The sequence below is a fragment of the Solanum stenotomum genome, chromosome 6 (genome assembly GCF_019186545.1).
Source record: "Solanum stenotomum isolate F172 chromosome 6, ASM1918654v1, whole genome shotgun sequence".
Classification (NCBI taxonomy): Eukaryota; Viridiplantae; Streptophyta; class Magnoliopsida; order Solanales; family Solanaceae; genus Solanum; species Solanum stenotomum.
This window is the reverse complement of record NC_064287.1, coordinates 16,669,791-16,688,101: the sequence shown is the minus strand read 5'-3', so window position 1 is coordinate 16,688,101 and position 18,311 is coordinate 16,669,791. Positions and strand designations below refer to the sequence as shown.

The following is an 18,311-nucleotide window of genomic DNA, read 5'->3' as shown; positions in this document are numbered from 1 at the left end:
TCCCCCCTAAAAATCATTCGTGCTTGAATAACAATAATAAACCAAAAAAGAAAAAGAAAATAGAATTTGACTTTTGGGATTTATCAATTAAAAATGGATTTTTGCAATACTCTAGATGAAAACAAAGCTTTACCTTTGTTCTAATTATTATTAATCTTTTTTTTTTAAAAAAATAAAGCATCTAAGAGGTATTTGGGTGTATTTTCCAATTAAAGAGCTTGGCGAGTGACCTTCTCCAAAGTACAAGAAAGAATTTAGAGAGTTTTCTCTTCTTCATCAAATCAACGTGCATCTTCATAATTTTTAGTGTCTGCGTCTGCTTCATTCACTTCAATCAAAACCCAGTCATGGCAGTACTGATCTCACTCTTCGATTTCACATTTCATCTTCTCCCATCCAAAGCTGATCACAAATTTTTTCATGTATGATATATATGTGCTCTTTCCAACTCTAAATTTTGCTTCTCTTTTTTCTCGTTTTGTAAATGATGCAGGATTCGTCGGGGACGACACTAATGGATCTGATAACATCAGACCCATCATCCACCTCAACTTCATCACAGTCGACGACTGCTCCACCGCCGATAATGCCTCAACAGACGCCGCCGCCGCCTTCCGCATCCACAGATCGGAAGAAGAAGGGAACATTGATGCAGATCCAAAGTGATACTATTTCTGCTGCTAAGGCTGTTCGTGCCAACATTATGCCTCAGAAGCAAAAGAAAAAGGTGAATTTTTACATATTGTTTTATGGCTCTAAATGCTATACTATTATTTCGAATCACAAAATTGTCTGTCTCTGACACTGGCTAATTTGAAATCAAGCTATGAACTTTTGTTGTCAATTTTTTACATCTTTTACTGTTGCACTTTCAGTTCAATTGGTATCCCATTACCAATCTTTAAATTCGTTTATATACATTTCTAACACAAGCCAGATGTTTGAGAAAGTGTTTGTGAGAAGGCAAAGACTTATTTGCATTATTGAGCTGGAAAATCTCGATTTGACTTCCAATGTCTAGTTAGTTGTTATTACGTGGAAAATCATATTAGATTAGTTAACTTGAACGTGGTATCAATTGAGATCAGTTAGATTCATTATACTTCTTCGGTACCCAACTTGATCAGTTGTGTCTAAACCTTAGTTCAAGATGGTCGGCCTCTGCTTGATTGGTTTGTGAATTAAGATAAGTAGTTTTTATTAGTCTGTACATTGGGTTCATTGGTATGTGTTTTTTATTTCCTACTCAGCAATTCCCACAATCTTCATAGTCACAAGCTCACAGAGAGACTGCTTAGCTCCAATTATTGAAAATATTTGGCCCTTACCGTCAATTTACTCTTGTCCATTACCAAAGAGGCCTACAGCATTTGTCAATGTGTTAGTCTGTGAATTCATTGCAACATTAACAATGTTAACTCCTGCCCACGGTTTGTGTAAAAGGGCATTTAACAGTAACAAGTTAAAGAAGAGGATAAGCATGGATTTATCACCCAACGTAATGCATACATAAGCCACCAGATAGCTTATCAAAATGGTAACGGTATCTGCAATGCCCCTTTCAGTCCATTCTTCTTCAGCATAAATTCCTGATGAAAGGGAAAGAATCACTGTGTCGGCTTGCACCAGTGGAAAGGGTTCCCAAGCGAGACCTGTCTTGGTCACAGTAGATTCATGTCCTTCTCCATCAAAGTCGATATTCACATGATAGGCTAGAATATAGGAAATAACCTCGGAAAATTGGATGCCAAGAAATCCATCAAGAGTACTACCAGGAGAAAAAGAGCTCCGGAAGCACTTGAAATATAATACAAAGAGCTTCAGAAGCACTTGAAATATAATACAAACAACAATCCCTAACATGCTCAGACTCTTCGAGGCTAGAGTTATCTACCTCGAAGGACTGATGAACAGTTTTAGAAGCTCACCCTCCACAAATGTTTCCGGTGCACTTACTCTCACCAATTTATAACCTTTATCTTTTTGATCTATAGTATAACTCTTCAGCATTATCAAATTGAGTGCAGTTATAACCTGCTTGCAACTGCACATTTGTTCAAGAGGATAATATAAATGAATATTTCTACTTTCTAGCATACTTCATCCTCGTTCATAATTTTTCTTGTAAACCTCCATTGCGCACAATGCACAATCTTATTGCGGCTATACTCATGTAATAGTTCTACCCCTTCGTTGGTGTTATAGAAGGAAAAATGTCCCTTCCAGCTTTTGGTAATTTATATTATAGGACTAGACCTAGCTAACCTAAATGGTGTATATTTTTAAGGTAATGGGACATATTGTCTTTGACCAAAAGTTGTTTGAATATCTCTGATCTTTTGTGTGCCTTTCTAGTGTACCTGATTCAATTTGCTTGGCTTTTTTTGTACAGCCAGTTTCTTATGCACAACTTGCAAGGAGCATCCACGAGCTAGCAGCCACATCTGATCAAGTACATTAGCTTTCTCACTTTGTACTTTCCTCTGGAAAATTCTTTCTTTAATTTTTCTCTTTTTGTTTGTGATTAATTGCAGAAAAGTTCTCAGAGGCAATTGGTTCATCATGTTTTCCCCAAACTGGCAGTATACAATTCTGTTGATCCTTCTCTAGCACCATCTCTTCTTATGGTATTGCTTATGACCTTTTTAATCCCATTTCTGCAATTCATTTGCTATTTCTTACCAGATAAAGAAAAACTAGAAAGAACTTTTAAGTTTGCAAAACTAGAGAATAATACCAGAAGAGGGCATACATTGAGTATTACTGACTTTTATTTACATGAAATGGTTGAATAGTCGAGCTGTGATATGTATTTAGAGCTTGAATGCTTAATGTGTCTTGAAAACTTTGACTATCTGATGTAAATGTGCATTTTGACTACTTATTTGTCTTGTTTCGTCTTTAGCATTGCCTTTGATTCAAGAAGGTATGCATAAATTTAACCCAAAAATTTGTCTGTTGTCTGTTCTTCAAAAAACAATTTGTCTGTGGTGAAGGATTTGGTAGTTGTAGGAGTTTACCACTCTGAAAATGTTCTTTTCCTTTTATTTGGAGAAGATTGTAGATTATTCTACTTTAGGAAAGAAGTGATTTATTTTTAAAAATATCTTAGAGCTTCCTTAAGCAGACTCTGGATCAGTATTCACATCTTAGAGCTTCCTTATGTATTCTTATGCTGGACAGAATGTGCTTTTATATATCTGTTAAGCTTAATGAAAAATTTACCCACTCTTCTCTTTCTTTCATTACATCACAGCTTGATCAACAGTGCGAGGATCGAACTGTTCTACGTTATGTCTATTATTACTTGGCCCGAATTCTCTCAGATAGTGGTTCGCAAGGTGTAAGCTCAGGTGGTGGGATTCCTACACCAAACTGGGATGCTTTAGCTGATATTGATGCAGTTGGAGGGGTGACAAGAGCTGATGTGGTACCTAGAATAGTAGATCGGTTAACATCAGAGGCCTTAAATGAAGATGTTGAGTGTAAAGTCTACTACTATTATTCACTTATTCTGAGTTGCAATTTCTATGTTTTATAGTTCTTCTTTCTAAAACAATCATCATATCACTATTTCTTATTTTTTTTTATGAAGTAATACAATTTAATGAATGAAGGGTGCTAAACCATCTGTAAACAGTAGTATACCAAAAAGTAGAATAACTTATAAAATGATATGGTGTTCTACAGAAGTCACCCAATATTATCTACAAATAAGAATTACGTGGTGTACAAAAAAGCGTTAAGGGATAAGATTCTGCTCATCAATTGTGCAAATCATTCTCTGCTCCTTCTAAAGCTCTCATATTTCTCTCCCTTCAAACAGTTCACATAAGTGCTAGAGGAGCCACATCCTCTCTCTTCTAACAATCTTTCCCATCAATCCAAAGGTGGAATTGATAACCACCCTATTTCTTGATGTTTGACCTACTGATTTTTAGGGCCACATAAATAGGATGCAACCACCTGAGATGTAAGAAGCAACATTTTTTCTCGATGTTTGACTTACTGATTCTTTTAGTTTGTTGCATTGCTTGAATGCAACCTTTTGAATCCTCCTCAAAATTATTTAAAGGTGAAGAGTGAATTCTTGTAAACCGAATATGCTCCCTCCAGAAATATAGTTGCTGTGCTGTCAACTTAATTGTCAAAATTTTTGCCATGCACTTCCATCCGTACATGCCATTATTTGCTTTGAGTCTTGCTGCTACTAAAGCAGATCTATACGTTATGAACCAACTCATTCTCTAAGATCTGTTGGGTTGACAGGAATTTCTCACACTTGGTGTCAACTTCTATATATCATTCTTAGGGCCATTACAAGCAGAACTTTAGTAATTAGATAAATTTTTTTCATATGGTTGTCTTTTCTCACACGTGAAGTTAACTTCTATATATCATTCTTAGGGACATTACAAGCAGAACTTTATTAATTAGATAAATTGTTTCATATGGTTGTCTTTTTGTTTAACTGGATGAAGTTGGTGATGCTCCTTTGTCCTTTTGAAGTTCATGCACGACGTCTTCAAGCACTAAAGGCTCTTACATACGCACCTTCTAGCAGCCCTGAGATATCACAGAAGTTGTATGAAATCATGTTTGGCATTCTAGATACGGTTTGTCCACAAATCTATCTATCTTATTGTCTGCTCCTTTATACATTTTCATTGAACACCCCCCCCCCCCCCCGTACAAACATCATTTTACATTTGGATTGAAAGAATCCCTTCCTTTGTATATCTAGCTTCTCCTTTTTGATGAATACTGATTGCTTCTCTTAAACAATCTATTTCATATGATTTCACATTTTCATCTTTTTCCTGATAAGCTAGTCCAATTTATTGTTCCCTGTTGTCTCTTTCCTTCTCGTAAAGGAGTAGGGGGGATGGTTCACTGTTCTGTGCTGGAAGTAATTGAGATGTTTTACATATTTAAATTAAACACATCAAAATCAGATTATACGATATTCAGCTGTATTTTTGTTATTTACCTGAAGGGATAAAGGCATGCTGCGAAATGCAATTTGAAGTAACAATATAGTTTCTGCAGGAGGCAAAGGACAGAGTTTGTCCGAAGAAAATTATTGAAAATATTCACTCACTCTAAAGAGATATTAATCATTACACAATAGTTTTTGAGTCATCAAATAGAGATGATTTCGTATAAACGACTGATTACTGTTAACTCACAGATCATTACTTCCTCTGTCTCATTTTATATGATGACATTAAACGGGACACATAGTTTAAAATGGTAATTTAACTTGTATATATGCAACATAATAAAATATTAATGTAATGGCTGAAAATAGGTCTAAGAGAGATAACATCACATCAATGTTCAAAATTTGAACAGTTCCAAAATGGGATAGGTGTCGTATAAATTGGGACGAATAGTAGTTGATCTTCTATTACGTTTTGAAGTTCAAATGCTAATTCTTATGGTAGTATTTGGGGAACTGGTGAATTGGATTTGCTAAAGGCAGGTCTTACCCATTTTTCGGTCCTAGTTTGCCAATACAATCCAGACTCTTCATAGTGAAGCTACACCAATTTTTAGCGTAAATTTCCTGCTTTCATCTACGTACACCTTTGTTTTTAGACTCAGATGTTCATGAGAATTTGGGGTTTTCCCTCTTTCGGCAAATTCTGTTGACCATAAATATTTGAATATCCTTCCCCTCAATATTCTTATCTTCTCTAGTGATGGTAATAATTTGACCTCCTGTGTCAACCAAGCACTTTGGAACTCATTACACTTTTTAATAATTCTAAGTTCCAAATGCTTTTTTTGCCCAATCATTCCTAATTTTCTATGTTTTTGACTCTATGAATATGATTTGCTTGTTGGTGAAGTATAACTGAATGCTTTTGGTCTATTCAAAAAAGAGTTGAGAGATGTTCATTATGATTTACTTTTGGTCAAAGTGAATTAGAGTCCTAATGGAGAGATACTAACAACTAAGAGGCCTTGGAAGTACATGTTACCTTCTCTAAAAAAAAACCATTGTCAACTACTTGTTACCTTATAAAAAAAACCATTGTCATTTACTTAGGCCCAGTCAGTAGTATATTGTATTTGTATCAAGGATGAGGAGGCAAGGTGTTAGTGAAGGACGCTGCCATTAAGCAAAGATGGCAAGCATACTTCCACAAACTCTTAAACGAAGTAGGGGACCGAGACATTGTGTTGGGTGATTTGGCGCACTCCGAAAGACATCGGGTATCGTAGGTGTTTTAAGGTCGAGGAGGTCAAACGTGCTATTAGTAGGTTGAACAGTGGAAGAGCAACTGGACCTGATGAGATTCCGGTGGATTTTTGGAAGAGCACAAACAAGGAAGGTATGAAGTGGTTGACTGGGTTGTTTAATGTTATTCTTAAGAAAAGAAATGCCAGACGAAGGGAGATGGGAGTACAATGGCTCCACTATACAAAAATAAGGGTGATATCCAAAATTGTAACAACTACAAGGGTATCAAATTGCTAAGCCACACTATGAAGGTTTGAGAGACAGTAGTGGAGATGAGGGTGAGGAGAGGGGTGTTCATTTCTGAGAATCAATTTGGACTTATGCTGGGACGATCGACCACTGAAGCCATCCATCTTGTGCGGAGACTGGTGGAGAAATATGGAGAAAGAAAGAGGGGTCTACATATGATGTTCATAGACCTTGAAAATTGACAAAGTCCTGAGGGATGTCCTCTGGAGGTGTTTGGAGGTTAGAGGTGTCCCGATGGCTTATATTAAGGCGATAATTATAAAGAATACGTATGAAGGAGCCAAGACTCCTGTAGAATGGTGTGAGGAGACTCAAAGCACTTTCCAGTTGAGATGGGGCAGCACCATGGATCAATTCTTAGCGCTTTCTTATTTACCTTGGTGATGGATGAGTGGACGCGGTCTATTTAGGAGGAGGTTCCATGGTGTATGTTATTTGCGGACGACATAGTACTGATTGATGAGACTCGGGACAAAGTTAATGCTAGATTGGAGGTTCGGAGACAAACTCTGGAGTCCAAAGGGTTTAAGTTGAGCAGGACCAAAACTAAATATTTGGAGTGTAAATTCAGTGTGATGGTGGATGAAGTGGACGTGTAAGTAAGGTTTGCCACTCAACATATCCTTAAGAGGGAAAATTTTCAAGTATCTTGGGTCTATAATCCAGGGTAGTGGAGACACTGACAATGATGTCACACATCGCATTAGAGCGACATGGATGAAATGGAGGCTTGCGTTTGGTGTCTTGTGTGATAAGATGGTATCACCTAAACTTGGTAAGTTCTATAGAGTGGTGGTTAGACCTTCATTGTTGTATGGAATGGAGTTGGCCAGTTAAGAACTCACATGTTGAGAAGATGCATGTTGCATAGATGCGGATGTTGAGAGGGATGTGTGGACATACTAGGAGCGATAAAATTAGGGATGCAATTATGCGAAAGAAAGTGGGAGTGATCTCTTTGGTGGACAAGATGAGGTAAGCCAGACTGAGATGGTCTAGGCATGTGAAGATGAGGTGTGCTGCTGCCCAAATGAGGAGGTGGGAGAGGTGGGTGGTAGGGGGTACGCGGAGGGGTAGAGGTAGGCCGAAAAAATATTGGGGAGAGGTGATTAGACAGGACATGGTGCAACTTTGGATTACCGAGGACATGACTCTAGATAGTGGAAGTCGTGTATTAGCAGTGTTTTGGGAACGAGAAGCGGAAAAAAGCGACAAGGGCTCGCTTCACAAAAGCGAGAAGTGAGAAGCGAAGCGCGCGCTTTTTTTGAATAAAGTGATATTTAGTATAAAAATAAAAAAATATTAAATAACTGAATAGAGGTAATATATTCTTAGATTAAAAGTAAATAAATAGTCAATAATACTCATAAGTCATAACATATAAAGCAAAAAATCAAAAAACATAATTAAATCACAAAGAATCAAACTCCTATTCTTCAACAAGAGCAGCAAAAGAATTGAAAAACACAGAGCAGTAATATTAATTGAAAAAAAAAAAAACAGGTCAGTAATAGAGATTGAAAACAGAGCAGCAAACAAAATTGGAAAAAAAAAATGTAGCAATAAAAATATAGAAAAACACCTAGCAACAACCAAAAAAAAAAAAACAGTAGCAGATCGCAGCAGCTTCGCAGAGAAGAAGAGAAGAAGAAGAAGAGAACTTACAGGCTACAGCAGTCGCAAAGAAGAAGAGAAAAAGTCACAGCTTCTTAGTCGCGTAAGTATCTTTCAGAAATTAAAAAAAAAAAAACCTTACATTTTAAAAGAAAAAACCCTAATTGGCGCTTTTTATGAAAAAGCGCGCTTTATCGCGCTTTCGCTTTTCTTGCGCTTCTCGCTTCTACAGTAGAAGCGAGCGCCTTTTCAATGTCGCCTCGTTTCAGGAACTAAAAGCGCAGGAGCCTCGCCTCGCCTCGCCTTGCGCTTTAAGCGCGCTTTTCTGCGCTTTTTACAACACTGCGTATTAGGGTAAAATACTAGTACGGGTACAATGTTGTCTTGCCTTGCGAAGGTTCCTTGTAGTTATTGCCATATGTTGTTTATTGTGTTTCGATTATCACACTATTTGCTCGTGTTTCTGTTCTTTCTTGTACACTTTACTCTGCTTTCCTTATTAATTGCCATGTTTCTTCATCTTTATCTTCTTCTTGTACTTGAGTTTGATGCACTTGAGCCGAGGGTCTATCAGAAATAGCCTCTCTACCTCTTCAAGGTAGTGGTAAGGTCTGCGTACTCTCTACCATCCCTAGACCCCACCTCATGGGATTTCACTGGGTATGTTGTTTTTGTATCACTTCCAAATAAAAATACTCTTTTTCTCAACCCTTTACCTTTCACAAAAAAACAAAAACAATTGTTTTTGCCAGATAGAGTGCATTTTATTTCGTGGTTGCGACTTATTAAGAATATTTCTATTTTCTATTATGAGTACAAATAGTACCTCTGTACCACAAGTATAAGTAATAGGTACATTTCCTGAAGAGGTCTTTCAAATATTTGAAACTATGTTAGTTAATTATGCTAGAGAGTTCATGAGTACGATTTCTTTTTGCCTCAAATAAATTCTACTCCATCCGTCTCATTCTATGTGACACTCTTTCCTCTTTAGTCAGTCCCAAAAAGAATTGACACCTTTCTATATTTAGTAACAATTTAACTTTAACTTCCCATTTTACCCTTAATGAGATGATTTATATCCACAGAAATATCTATGGCTTATTTTAGACCACAAGTTTCAAAAGTCTTTATTTCATTCTTAAACTCCATGCCCAATCAAACACCATCACATAAATTGGGACGGAGGGAGTATTTATTAGATGAACAACTGTAAATGTTTCTCTTAAGTAGCTTTCTTTTTGGATGATGTTCTTTAATAACTTTCTTTACTTAATCATTGAAAAAAAATCAGCTTACTGAACTGCAAGTTGTTTGTTTATGTCTTACAATTGTTAGGTTGCTGATACACCACAAAAACGTAAGAAGGGCATCCTTGGGACCAAAGGAGGTGATAAGGAGGTACTTTTGTCAAATCACAGATATCTTTGTCTGCAAGTTATTGTATTCTTTCATCGGGTATTGATTTACTATATTACAAACCGTGTGATGAAGGGGAATTTTCTAACACACAGAAACATAATGTTAGCTTGAGGACGTGTGAGCTTCCTCTCTTAAGATATTTCTATTGTAACCAGCTGTGCAATCTTTGTTTGATATATTATTTTCACATAATATCCAGTAAGAGTTGGTAATTTGTCTTTCATGGTCTTTTCATTAGACTTGGAATTCTAAAGTACTGATAATTGAAAAATACATCTTTACTTAGCCATATGCTAGGATATGATAGTACCGAAGTATCTAGACCAATGGATGTATCTGTAGGAGGCGGTAAAGAAATAACAATTCTATATTTCTTACAGATCACAAAAATAAAATGAAATTCTACATTGCTTTGCCTAAAAGATTAGGATCTATATATATATATATATATGAGAGAGAGAGGGGTCAAAAACACACCTAAACTATCTTTTTTTTTTTGAGTTTCATACCTAAACTATTGAGAGCGTGAGTTTCATAATAAAACTCACTTATTAGTTTGAGAAACTGATACGCTCATATTACACCTCCCTAAAGAAGCATAAGCGATCGTTATCAAGTAAAGAACCCAACTTGTAGGTTGGGGTCGATCCCACGAGGAAAAATGGTTTAAACTTTACTTTAACCAACACTTGTATTCAATTCGTCAAATTACTTCCAGAAATAGGTAATTAAAAGGGGGGATTTTGTAAAACAAATTGTAAGAATTCAGTAAACAAAAGTTAATTATGGTTGTTGTCAAGATAAGAGAATTAACTAGGGTATATGTGTTCCCCACAAGCTCATAACGCAGTAATCTTAGTAATAACAATTCTTTCCTAGTATATCACATGCAAAGTGGTAAGTTATGTATCACTAAATCCTTGGTCCGACATCTAGAGAATTTCACCCCGCACCTTGGTCCGGCTACGTGTGTATAATTTACTAACCCTTACCTATACCTCATATTAGCCATCATAATCGATGTTTGACTTAGTTATTACTTCGCACCAATCGACACTAGACTATTAGATAGTATCACACTAAATCTATGCTGATGATTCTTTTCTTGTTAATTACCTCCTTGGTTCGGCAAGTAGTAACAAGGCGAGTTCTAACGTTGGCCATCGTTAAAAAGACTTCTAAACGAAAGAATTATCAATGCATGCAAAATACTAGTCAAGAATTGCTTACTTACTATTCATACTTTGTTAATCGCTTATGGTTCCCACAACCCTAGTTGTGGATTTAGTTACCCATATTAGCAAGAACACAATTCATAGATTTAGATGAAGAAATCATGAACTTACGTAAAGGGAATAATAAACCAAGAAATTCAACTTGAATTGCAAAGCCAAAATCTTCAAAACGAACTTAGGAAATCAATTATTGCTAGGTTTGCAAATTAATCTCCAAAGTCACAAAGTAAAACTAGAATAATAATGTCTCACCCCCAAAAATGAGGTTTACATGCCCTATTTATAGAAAACAAATCCTAAGTTAAAGGGAAACAAATTAAGGAAAGTTTGTTTAGGCACGCGTCTTCATTCCACGAGACTGACTCACGGACCGTCAATGGATCCACGGTCCATGAGTCCCTTCCGTCAGCCAGGACTTAGAAAATATTTCAGCTTCCAAAAATCAGCTTCTCGGAAGCAAACGACGGAACTACAGTTTGGATCGTATATCGATCTACAGTCCGTCAATCCCCCTCCGTAGCTCCACACTTGGAATCTTCAAAAATCAGGTACTGGAACCCTCGCAGTATCAATCTACGGATCAACAGTACGGCCAGTAGATCAATCTACAGACCGTTAATGGCCACCGTGGTTCCACACTTGGTCAGATTTCCCTGATTTGCCTTCCACGCCGTGCCTGCATCTACGGTCATCACCTACGGACCGTCAATGGACCTACGGTCCGTAGATCACCTTCGTGAATACCCTTTTTCTGCATTTCTTTCAGCTGTCTTTATACTTCCGCGCCTGAACATCTTTCCTGCAAAATATGATAAAAACACATAAATACCAATACAAAAAGGCCCTAGACACACACAACTTGTAAGTGAAATGTATTAGAAATACCGTAAACTCACGGTATATCAGAAACACACCTCTCTTTTATCACACTCTCATCATGGTGTGTATAATACACTCTTTTATTTAAAAAAATTGGCACATCACACTCCACATGGACAAAACATTCCACCTTGACAAAAATTAAATAAATTATTAGTTAAAGTTAAAGATTAAAGTATTACTATCCCCCACCTCCCCACCCCAAAAAAAATTTAAAAATTATAAAATTATAAAATTAAATGTAAATATTTTTCTTACCCCACTCCACCATTTCCTCTCACCGTACTCTTCCCCACCCCTATTTTTTAGTTTTTTTTAAAAAATAATTCTTACTTCATTCCCCCCCNCCACCCCCCTAGCCCTTCAAATAATAATTTAGATATTATTTTAAAAACAGAAATTCCACCCCACCCCACATAACCCTTTGCTTCCAATTTTTTTCCTGTTTTGTATTAGATATATATATTTTTTAGAAAAGTATTTTTTTACTTGCCGCAAGACTTTTTTTAAAATAATTTTTTTTATTTCTGTTATATTCCGTACGTAAGTAGAAATTTTTTTCCTAAAAATATATACACACATCTAACACAAAACGAGAAAAATGTAAAACAAGAAAAATAAACTAGGAGCCGAGGGTTAGATGGGGTGGGGTAGATTTTTTTTTTTTTTTTTTGTAAAGTAAAATAAAAAATGTTTTTATGAAGGAGTGGGGGGGAGCGGGTGAGGTCTGAATTTGAAAAAAATATTTCATGAATGAATTTTAAGGAATAAAAGAACGGGGGGATTATGGGGTGGGGGCGTAGAAGATGGTAGAGTGGGGTGAGAATTTTTTTTTTAAGCATTTGTTTTTTTAATTTTCAATTTTTTTTGGGATAGTAATAATTTTTTCTTTAGTTTTTAACTAATATTAATAGTTTATTTAATTTTTGTCAAGGTGAAATATTATCCATGTGAATTGCCATGTGGCAAGGATTTTGCAAATAAAAGAGAGTGTATTACACACACCATTGAGTGTGTTTATCAAACTAATGAGTGATAGTTAAGGTATGAAACTTACACTCTCAATAGTTAAGGTATGAAATAAAAAAAAGGGAATAATTTATGTGTATTTTTGACACTTATCTCTCTCTCTATATATGTATAGCTTCAACTAATTGCAATTTCTCAAAAAATTTAGAATGTACTTCACAATGGTTCAACAAACACTTCATCCACAAGATCATATGCTCTGTGTTTACTTTTAATATCGTAGCTACTGCCATCTAAGTTGCTCGGACTCTTCACTTTTGGTACCGCACCCATGTCGACACGACATGGCTGTGGGTGTGGGATTCGTGTCTGATTTGGTCAACCGATTTTGGATACTTTGACCAAAATCGATGGGGAAACTCTGGACAGTGTTCATGATTTTTGTAATCTATACACAAGTTAAGGCGAAATTGAAGAAAATGGAATACCTTTTATATAAAAATTTATGTGTCACTCATTTTCCTTTAATCTCCTTCCTGAACTCTCCTCAAGTTCTCCACATAATATCTCATAATTTAGATTTATAACTCTATTTTTAGATATTTTAATTATTTTTAGGCAAATCCCCGCGCCCGTATCCATACATGGATCCATATCCCCGAATCTTAAGAATTAGATCATGAAGGATCCGACCTCTAGATCCGCACCCATATCGGACACCCGCAAACGCGTCCGAGCCACTTAGACTGCTATTACAGTTGTTCAATGTGTTTGTTATCTAAAGCTTTTAGGACAAACGTGAGGTCAATGTTGTGTTTGAAGAATGTATGCAATTATTCTCTTTTTATTGGTAGTACAGGTGTGTAAGGGCTGTTGGACAAATAGATATCGTACGGTGGTGTACCTCAAGTTTTCTCCATTATCATGGTTCTACTTGGTAGATGTGAACTTACGTTTTCTCTCCTTCATGTTTCAGTCTACGATTCGGAGTAATTTGCAATATGCTGCATTGAGTGCGTTGAGAAGACTTCCCTTGGATCCAGGGAATCCAGCTTTCCTTCATCGTGCTGTGCAAGGGTTTGTTTGCTTCCTAATGTTGGTGTCTTTTGTAATCAATTGATTAAAAAAAATGAGTTATTCTCATTTTACTGCTTATTGTGGTATACCCTATTTCAGTAGTGGTCCATTGTGATAATTAGATCCTTCTTTCCCCTTCCTGTTGGCATCTTCCTTGGGGGAATCCTAGTAGCTGTTGGTGAGGGTTCGATTCCCCACCTTGTAATCCCCTCCCCCATGTTAAAAAATAATTAAAAAAGACACATCTCCACGAATATCCATTGAAGCAAACATATCATTGTCTTCTTTGTCCACGTACCTTTTCTGCATAAGTAATCAATGCTAGTGTGACTACTAATGTGACTTTTACCATTTTGAGTGCAACTCCAGCCATGTTCTTTTGGCATTCATGGAGGATATTTTAAAGTGATCGCAATAAGCATTGCTATCATGTGTCTTCCAGGGCTTTCTCTAGTAGTAAGAGCGCTATTAATGATTGTGGGTTAGGTGCACATTACGGGTTTGAACTCTGCCGCAAACAAAAACCTAGTATTAATTGGAGAAGGGTAGAGGGGTGGGTCTATTATCCACCGAGTTTCAAACCGTGTGCCACTGGCCCTCGGGGAGTTCTCAGTCATAATTTTTTTTTTGCTATCAGGCGTTTAGGCTGCACATTTAAAGCTAAGGAGAAGAATAGGAAGTGGAACTGCACATCAAATGTGTAATATCAATACAACAATCAATAAAGGAAAATTCATAATCATATGCGTAGTGGGAAGGATTCAGTTTGAGTCGTCCAATTGTCTAGTGGAAAAAAGGCTTGCTACTGTTGAAGTTTGCGCCAGTCATTTAGGTTGCTGATTCCAATGGCTATTTGCTTGAATCTTACTTGTGAAAAAAGCTACTTGTCAGAATCTTCCTTTTGTTGCGATATTGGGAAATGAGTGCAGGTGCTTGTTACATCCCTAAAGTCCCCTGTCAGTGAAAAGGAATATGAATGACTTTATAAGCTTGGGCAAGTGGTTTTAGGCCCAAGGAAAATATTGCAAGTCCCGAATTCTTTTTTTTGAAAATGGTAACGTTGTATTATATCATAAAAGTACATGGGCTGTACTCAAACCTTATATACAAATGCACTCTAGACACTCCTACTCTATTTCTATATTGAGTCTAAAACATCAACTATAGAGGCAGTGTCATTTGAGTATAATTGATTACACCAAAAACATAACAACAAAATGCCGTTTAGTTTAACATCCTGCACACTATTTTCTATGCCTTCAAAACATCTGGAATTCCTTTCTTTCCAGATTGCCCACCATATTGAAGCAAGGATAATTCTCCATCTAGTTCTGTCTTTTGCAAGGGCACCTGCCTCCTCCCAGCTGTACAAGGCCTCAGTAACTCTCCTAAGCATAGTCCAGGATATGCCTTTAAGGCTCAAGAAAATTCTCCAGAGCTGCTGAGTGTATTTGCAGTGTAGAAATAGATGGTTTACAGTTTCTAAGGTTTCCCCACATAGGAAACACCTAGAGCATAAGGTTATCCCTCTTTTCATGACATTATCCTGAGTCAGGCAGCTTCCTTAGCTAGCAGCCAAATAAAGCATGAGACTTTGTGTGGGATTCTACACTTCCATGTTTGTTTCCAAGGCCAGATGGGACTCTGCTGGCTTGATTGATCCATCAGCCTGTAAGTTGAATGCACTTTGAACTCTCCTCTATTGTTGCCTTTCCACCAAAGCATATCCTCATATGCCTGAAGTCCAGTAAAGTGTCCAACCATGTTGAGGAATTCTGCCAACGTCATCACTTCCCAATCATTTGGTTCTCTCCTGAAGATGAAATTCCACCCTTGTGGTGTCCATAGTTCTGCAATAGTTCTTTGTTGGAACATTGCCAGATTGTAAATATCAGGGAAAAGAGTTTCCAGGTTACCTCTCTCATGCCATTCATCCTTCCAGAATTTGATCTTGTTCCCATTCCCCACTTTCATCTTGAATTTGGGTTTAACTTCCTCCCATAAGGCTCTTATGGATCTCCATAAACTGGTCCCATAAGGTGTGGTCACAATCTTAGTCATCCAACTATCTTCATTCTCATATTTGGCACCTATCACTCTTCTCCAAAGTGTTTGGTTTTCATGTGAGTATTTCCACAACCACTTCACTAAGAGTGCTTTGCCATGTAGCTCCATATTCTTTATTCCCGAGACCACCATTCTTCTTTCCAGTTGTCACTGAATTCCATTTAACTAGATGAAAGCCTCTATTCTCTTTGTTTCCTTGCCACAAGAATTTCCTTCTTATGCTGTCTAGTCTTTTAGTGATCCCTGGTGGGATGGGAAATAGAGACGGCATGTAAGTTGGGAGAGCATCCAGGACTGAGTTAATGAGGGTCAGTCTTTCCCGTCTTGACAAGTACTGAGTTTTCCATCTGGCCAACTTCTTCTCACACTTCTCTATCACACCATTCCAAATTTCTAAGGACTTGGATTTTGCTCCCAATGGCATACCCAAATATGTTGTAGGTAGAGTACCTACTTCACCCCTTAGGATTGAAGCTAACAAGTCTATGTTGTTGACCTCATTGATAGTATACATAGAACTTTTTATCCAGTTAATGTGCAACCCGGATACCCCTTCAAACAGTACCAGGATCACCCTTAAGTATTTCAGTTGGTCTTCCTCAGCTCCACAAAAAATCAGTGTATCATCTGCATACTGAAGATGTGTCACTTCCAAGCTTTCTGTATTTTCTCTAGCAACATCAAAACCTTTTACCCATCCTCTCATATTTGCTGTCTTGAGCATATTATTCAGCCCCTCCATAGTAATTAAGAACAAGAAAGGGGACTATGGATCACCCTGCCTGAGTCCTCTTTGAGTTTGAAATAACCCTGCAGGGGACCCATTAATCAGAACAAAGAAGATAACTGTAGAAATGCAGAAGCTAATCCAGTTCAACCATTTTTGTCCAAATCCCATCATCTCTAAAATCTTCAGAAGGTACTTCCAATTCACATGATCATATGCTTTTTCTGTGTCCAGCTTGCATAGAATGCCAGGTTTCTTCTGCTTAATCCTGGAATCTACAGCTTCATTAGCAATCAACATTGCATCCATAATTTGTCCCCCTTTTATAAAAGCCATTTGCTGTGAGTCTACCAGTATAACTATCACAGCTTTCAACCTTTCTGTGAGAACTTTGGAGAGTATTTTGTAAGTGCTCCCTATGAGGCTAATTGGTCTGTAATCCCTTAACTCATTGGCTCCTTTTTTCTTTGGAATGAGTGCAATGAAAGTAGCGTTGAAACTCTTCTCGAAGACTTCTTGCTCATAAAAGTTTTGAAATGTGTCCATGATGTCTTTCTTCAGTACATCCCTACACTTGATGAAGAAACCCATTGTGTACCCATCTGGACTAGGAGTCTTATTGGCTGCACATAGCTTTAGGCAATTTAGAACTTCATTCTCCTCAAATCTGCCTTGCAGGGACATTTTCTCCTCTTCAGTCAACATTGGACATTCAACATTATTATAAGGTCTCCATTGATGTGTTTCTCTATACAGGTTCTTATAATATGCTATTATCTCCCCTTCAATTCTGCTTTTCTCTTGAGTAACCTCTCCTTGTATCATGAGTTGATCTATACTGTTATATCTCCTGTGAGCATTTGTCATTTTGTGGAAGAATTTGGTTTTCTTGTCTCCCTCCTTCAACCATAGTACTCTTGATTTCTGTCTCCATGAAACTTCATCTTTCATGACTAGCTCTTCATACTCAAGTAAGACTGCAGCCTTTTTTGTTGTTTCCTCCACAGTGAGAGTTCTTTTTACCCTTTCTGTATCTAATTCTGCTAACTGCTCTAACAATCTCCTTCTTTGACTGCCCAGATTTCCACCCTCCTCTTGTTTCCATTCCTTTAGCTTAAGTTTCAGTGCTTTAAGTTTGCATGCCAAAACATAATCAGGTCTTCTTGTGTAGCTGAAGGAGCTCCACCACTCTCTAACTCTATCCACAAATCCTTCTGACTGCAGCCACCAATTTTCAAACTTGAAGTAGCTTTTATTCCTCTCCCAGCAGCCAGTAATCAAAGGTATTGGTATATGCTCTGAGCCCAGCCTTTGAAGTGGAATCTGTTTCAAATTGTTGAAGGTATCATCCCATTCTTTAGAAATCATGATTCTATCAATTCTGGAGGCTGCTTCCTGTTGGTCTCCCTTAAACCATGTGTATGCAGCATCTTCTAATTGCATGTCAACTAATTCCATGTCCTCTTGAAATCAGAAAACTCTCTCATTCCCTTAGTTCTTCTGTTGCAGTTCTTCTTCTCAGATATGTACCTAGATACATTGAAGTCCCCGCACATTGCCCAGGGTCCCTCCATCAGCCCCCTTAGTTCTTCCCGTACAACTCTCCTTTCCTTGTAACAGTTTGGAGCATACACTCCAGATATATGGCAGCTAAAATTCTGGGTTTGTGATTCAAATTTACAAGTAATGGTGTAGGAACCAATTTCCAAGACCTCCCCCATCCATGCCCTCGCATCCCACATTAGTAAGATACCTCCTCTTGTTCCACTTGCTTCTAGACAGGCATATCTAATCCCCACCTGCCTTCCCAAATCTGCTTTAC

The 18,311-nt window shown here is 37.3% G+C and overlaps 1 protein-coding gene across 2 annotated transcripts in view; it reads left to right on the top strand.

Annotated features, from left to right (window-relative positions):
* Positions 1-209: 209 nt before the first annotated feature.
* LOC125869194 (uncharacterized) overlaps positions 210-18,311 on the top strand; it is a 78,373-nt gene continuing 60,271 nt past the window's right edge. The window contains exons 1-8 of one of the 2 annotated variants that reach the window (XM_049549757.1): positions 210-353; positions 494-727; positions 2,393-2,452; positions 2,535-2,627; positions 3,257-3,485; positions 4,510-4,616; positions 9,452-9,514; positions 13,595-13,695. In XM_049549757.1, coding sequence (XP_049405714.1) covers positions 348-353; positions 494-727; positions 2,393-2,452; positions 2,535-2,627; positions 3,257-3,485; positions 4,510-4,616; positions 9,452-9,514; positions 13,595-13,695 — 893 coding nt within the window. In that variant the 5' untranslated portion in view covers positions 210-347. Of the gene's footprint in view, positions 354-487; positions 728-2,392; positions 2,453-2,534; positions 2,628-3,256; positions 3,486-4,509; positions 4,617-9,451; positions 9,515-13,594; positions 13,696-18,311 lie in introns of those variants that run through there. The other variant, XM_049549758.1, reaches the window with a different exon arrangement.